This window comes from Colobus angolensis, unplaced genomic scaffold (genome assembly GCF_000951035.1).
Source record: "Colobus angolensis palliatus isolate OR3802 unplaced genomic scaffold, Cang.pa_1.0 Scaffold254, whole genome shotgun sequence".
In the NCBI taxonomy this organism is placed as follows: domain Eukaryota; kingdom Metazoa; phylum Chordata; class Mammalia; order Primates; family Cercopithecidae; genus Colobus; species Colobus angolensis.
The window spans coordinates 2,189,223-2,193,977 of record NW_012115755.1 but is presented as its reverse complement, the minus strand read 5'-3'; the positions used below and the strand labels follow the sequence as shown (position 1 = coordinate 2,193,977).

The window sequence follows — 4,755 nt, the reverse complement described above, 5'->3', positions numbered from 1 at the left end:
AGCCAGGATGGTCTCAATCTCCTGACCTCATGATCCGCCTGCCTTGGCCTCCCAAAGTGCTGGGATTACAGGCTTGAGCCACCGCACCCAGCTCTGAACCCAACTTTTAAAGCAGAAAGTGTTTTCAATGCACAGCGGCCTTTTTGAGGGTCTGTCCTTTTCCCAACCAGACCCTGAGGGGCAGTGCCTGCGCAGTTGAGTACAGGGGAAGTCCTCAGCGAGTGTGTTGTCTCTGCAGTTCTCACTGTCACCGGGGAGCCCTGCCACTTCCCCTTCCAGTACCACCGGCGGCTGTACCACAAATGTACCCACAAGGGCCGGCCAGGCCCTCAGCCTTGGTAAGACTACGCAGAGGAGTTGGAGCAGGGGCCTGGGAGACATGCGCCCTGGCTGTCCTTCTGTCCAAGGAACTCTGCTCGGAGAGAGAGGGCTGTGATAGGGGAAGCTGGACCAGGCCCCTGGGCAGAGCAGGGAAGTCTTGTCTCTTTCTACAGGTGTGCTACCACCCCTAACTTTGATGAGGACCAGCGATGGGGATACTGTGTGGAGCCCAAGAAAGTGAAAGGTGCTACACATAGCCTCTGGGGTGGCCCAGGGCTCTCTCCTCCCGCCTCATTACTCTCCTGGTATCACCAGATCCCACACACCTGGGATTCTGGGCCCAGCCCCTTCTCTCCCTCCACAATACCCTTTGGAAGTCCAGAGGGAGAGTTCTGGGAAGGAGTGGTCCCATTTTGCAGGTGGGCAAACTAAGCCTTGGAAACTTGGAGTAGCAAGGTCACAAGGCAAGTAGGTTCAAGTAGGGCCTTGGCCCCCAATTGTCTGACTCAGCTCCCTGCTCTTCCTCCCACCCTGTCCATCTCTCAGACCACTGCAGTAAACACAGCCCCTGCCAGAAAGGAGGGACCTGTGTGAACACGCTGAGTGGCACCCACTGTCTCTGTCCACAACACCTCACTGGGAACCACTGCCAGAGAGGTGAGGAGATGCTGAGGACCCGGGCGGGGGTGCTGGGGGACAGGGGCAACCCTGGGCCTGCAGAAGTCGCTGGATACCAGGAGACTTGGCATGGTCCTCGACTCTCCTGAGACCACTCTCCCTCTTTGTCCCCAGAGAAGTGCTTTGAGCCTCAGCTTCTCCGGTTTTTCCACGAGAATGAGATATGGTATAGATCTGAGCAAGCAGCTGTGGCCAGATGCCAGTGCAAGGGTCCTGATGCCCACTGCCAGCAGCTGGCCAGCCAAGGTGAGTAGATGGTTGGGAATGGGCCAGGGAGGAGCGTCAGGAAGACAGGCTGGCAGGAGGCCAGGTGGTGTGCCGGGAAGGAGCACTCTCTGGGGAGGTCTTTAGGCCCAGGGGTGGCTCACTGCGTTCCCTCCCCAAGCCTGCCGCACCAACCCGTGCCTCCATGGGGGTCGCTGCCTAGAGGTGGAGGCCCACCGCCTGTGCCACTGCCCGGTGGGCTACACCGGACCCTTCTGCGACTTGGGTGAGTGAGGGTCTGGAGGAAGCAGAAGGCCAGCCCCCAGGTGGGACGGGCTTGCCAGGAAGGAGGAGGGAGAGTGCAGAAAGCGGATGAGAGGGCGGCAGGAGAGCCCAGCCCTGGCTGCCCAGGGAGCCCCCTCTCTCCTCAGACACCAAGGCTAGCTGCTATGATGGCCGCGGGCTCGGCTACCGCGGCCTGGCCAGGACCACGCTCTCGGGTGCACTCTGTCAGCCGTGGACCTCGGAGGCCACCTACCGGAACGTGACTGCCGAGCAAGCGCGGAACTGGGGACTGGGCGGCCACGCCTACTGCCGGTGCGCCGCGTGGGGCTGGGTGACCCCTCCGCCCGAGGGCCCCGGGCTCCTGGCGCTCTAACGGCGCCCCCTCGTGTGGCTACAGGAACCCGGACAACGACATCCGCCCGTGGTGCTTCGTGCTGATCGGCGACAGGCTAAGCTGGGAGTACTGCGACCTGGCACAGTGCCAGGCCCCAACCCAGGCGGCGCCTCCGACCCCGGTGTCCCCTGGGCTTCATGTCCCATTCATGCCCCCGCAGCCGGCACCGCCGAAGCTTCAGCCCACGACCCAGACCCCGCCTCAGTCCCAGACTCCGGGAGGTTAGGAAGCCGGGGGGAAGGAGGAGACGAGAGGGCTCTGGGCGGCGAGCTAGATTCCGGCCGGCCGGCCGCAAGCTCCGCGTCCTCAGCCTCGGCTCCTCCACAGCCTTGCCGGCGAAGCGGGAGCAGCCGCCTCGCCTGACCAGGAACGGCTCACTGAGCTGCGGGCAGCGGCTCCGCAAGAGTCTGTCTTCGATGACCCGCGTCGTTGGCGGGCTGGTGGCGCTACGCGGGGCGCACCCCTACATCGCCGCGCTGTACTGGGGCCACAGTTTCTGCGCCGGCAGCCTCATCGCCCCCTGCTGGGTGCTGACGGCCGCTCACTGCCTGCAGGACCGGCGAGTACCCGCCCGCCCAGCGCCGCCCCAGGGACCGCGGCTCCTCAGTCTCCCAGCGCGGCTTCCACGCTGCACCCGAACCCGTGCCCAACCTTCTCCCGCCCCACCCTTCTTTCCACGCCCCTCCAGAGCTCCCGGGGAGGAATCTGGAACACGAGATGGGGTTCGGGAGCAGGGGGCTTCCCCAGAACGCTTGTGGCCAGGTCTGAGCGTTCTGCCTCTCCCCTACCCGCCCGCAGGCCCGCACCCGAGGATCTGACGGTAGTACTCGGCCAGGAACGCCATAACCACAGCTGTGAGCAGTGCCAGACGCTGGCCGTGCGCTCCTACCGCTTGCACGAGGCCTTCTCGCCCGTCAGCTACCAGCACGACCTGGGTGCGTGGGGGCGCCCCGCGGGGACGGGAAGAAAGGGTGGGCCCCCGGCATCCCGGCCTCAAGCTCCTCTCCGCCCGGGTTAGCTCTGTTGCGCCTTCAGGAGGATGCGGACGGCAGCTGCGTGCTCCTGTCGCCTTACGTTCAGCCGGTGTGCCTGCCAAGCGGCGCCGCGCGACCCTCCGAGCCCGCGCTCTGCCAGGTGGCTGGCTGGGGCCACCAGTTCGAGGGTAGGCACAACTGCTAGGGGCAGGGTAGGAGAGGAGGCCTTTGATCATTGGGTTAGGCGGGAGAAGCCCGCGACTGTGTTATCATTCCGGGTGCCTACAGAATGGGTGGCGCTGACCTGGTGGGTTGTGAGAATGTGTAGGGCCACCCAGGGCCTATGATTCACTGCTGGGATCCCCCAAATCTCCTGGGGATACAAGGATAATCGAACTTGCTCTTGGTTTCCTCTGTGCGCCGGGCTTCTAAGGCCAACTATGACGCTGACCCCGCGTTCCGGGCTAGTGTGGGAGCCAGGTTCTGCGACTCTGGATGGGTGGTGGGGGTGGGGTTTCCGTTTCCGCCCCGCCCATTCAAATCCTGGCTCTTCCCTGGACCTCAGCTTCCTTGCCTATGAAATTGAATTAATGGCATCTCGTCCCCCTCGGGCTTGCTGCAAGAGAGGAAGGGCATGAGTGGGTTTAGAAGCGCCTGGCACAGCGTTGTCCATCGTCCGAGCGGCGAGCGTTGTCAGATGGGGTGTGAAGAAGGCGCCGTGTTCGCAGGGGCGGAGGAATATTCCAGCTTCCTGCAGGAGGCGCAGGTACCCTTCCTCTCCCTGGAGCGCTGCTCAGCACCGGACGTACACGGAGCCTCCATCCTCCCCGGCATGCTCTGCGCAGGATTCCTCGAGGGCGGCACCGATGCATGCCAGGTGAGCCCTTAGCCCGGTTGGCGCCCTTCCCCGAGGCCGTCAGGCACAAATCCCAGGTCCACAGCACTGAGCTGCGTGTTTCCGACCCAGGGTGATTCCGGAGGCCCGCTGGTGTGTGAGGACCAAGCCGCAGAGCGCCGGCTCACCCTGCAAGGCGTCATCAGCTGGGGATCGGGCTGTGGTGACCGCAACAAGCCAGGCGTGTACACCGATGTGGCCTACTACCTGGCCTGGATCCGGGAGCACACCGCTTCCTGATTGCTCAAGGACTCATCTTTCCCTCCTCGGTGATTCCGCAGTGGGAGAGTGGCTGGGGCATGGAAGGCAAGATTGTGTCCCATTCCCCCAGTGCGGCCAGCTCTGCGTCAGGATGGCGCAGGAACTCAATAAAGTGCTTTGAAAATGCTGACAAGGAAAGCTCTTTTCTTCATGGGTCTCACCGGGAAATGCCAAGACAGAAAAGCGATTCACAGCTTCTCCACAGCTCTCAGAGAACAAGGTCTATGAGATCTTAACGTGCAAAATCTAGATGCCGGTCCAGATGTTTACTGAGCCTAGGATACTGTGTACCAAGCCCTGTGCAAGAAGAAGCTGCATGTTATTCCTTATGAGAAACTCAGTAACATTTTGTTTACAGAGCAATAGTTCTCAGACCATACACTAAGATCACTTGGGGAGTTTTTGAGCCAATCTATGCCCAAGTTCCACCTCAGACCAATTAAATCAGTATGTCTAGGGATGGGGCATGGGTAGTGGTATATTTTTAAAACTCCCCAGATAATTCCATGTGCAGCCAAGGTTGAGAATCATGGTTAGAAACACTTAGCATTCCATCCTGGCTAACACGGTGAAACCCCGTCTCTACTAAAAGAAAATACAAAAATCTAGCCGGGCGAGGTGGCGGGCGCCCGTAGTCCCAGCTACTCCGGAGGGTGAGGCAGGAGAATGGCGTAAACCCGGGAGGCGGAACTTGCAGTGAGCTGAGATCCGGCCACTGCACTCCAGCCCCGGCAACAGAGCGA

At 61.7% G+C, this 4,755-nt stretch overlaps 2 protein-coding genes across 2 annotated transcripts in view; one reads left to right on the top strand and one right to left on the bottom strand.

The window, feature by feature from the left end:
• GRK6 (G protein-coupled receptor kinase 6) overlaps positions 1 to 1,887 on the bottom strand; it is a 41,085-nt gene extending 39,198 nt beyond the window's left edge. The window contains exon 1 of the mRNA XM_011946876.1: positions 1,742 to 1,887. The gene's annotated coding sequence lies outside the window, so the exon portion shown is untranslated. The remainder of the gene's footprint in view (positions 1 to 1,741) is intronic.
• The window catches only part of F12 (coagulation factor XII (Hageman factor)), an 8,995-nt gene extending 4,853 nt beyond the window's left edge, over positions 1 to 4,142 (top strand). Inside the window, exons 3-14 of the mRNA XM_011946878.1 lie at positions 239 to 338; positions 495 to 565; positions 868 to 978; positions 1,114 to 1,245; positions 1,385 to 1,489; positions 1,635 to 1,800; positions 1,886 to 2,103; positions 2,210 to 2,441; positions 2,681 to 2,817; positions 2,901 to 3,044; positions 3,585 to 3,733; positions 3,824 to 4,142. Of these exons, the coding sequence (XP_011802268.1) occupies positions 239 to 338; positions 495 to 565; positions 868 to 978; positions 1,114 to 1,245; positions 1,385 to 1,489; positions 1,635 to 1,800; positions 1,886 to 2,103; positions 2,210 to 2,441; positions 2,681 to 2,817; positions 2,901 to 3,044; positions 3,585 to 3,733; positions 3,824 to 3,991 (1,733 nt within the window). The 3' untranslated portion in view covers positions 3,992 to 4,142. The remainder of the gene's footprint in view (positions 1 to 238; positions 339 to 494; positions 566 to 867; positions 979 to 1,113; positions 1,246 to 1,384; positions 1,490 to 1,634; positions 1,801 to 1,885; positions 2,104 to 2,209; positions 2,442 to 2,680; positions 2,818 to 2,900; positions 3,045 to 3,584; positions 3,734 to 3,823) is intronic.
• Positions 4,143 to 4,755: the final 613 nt, after the last annotated feature.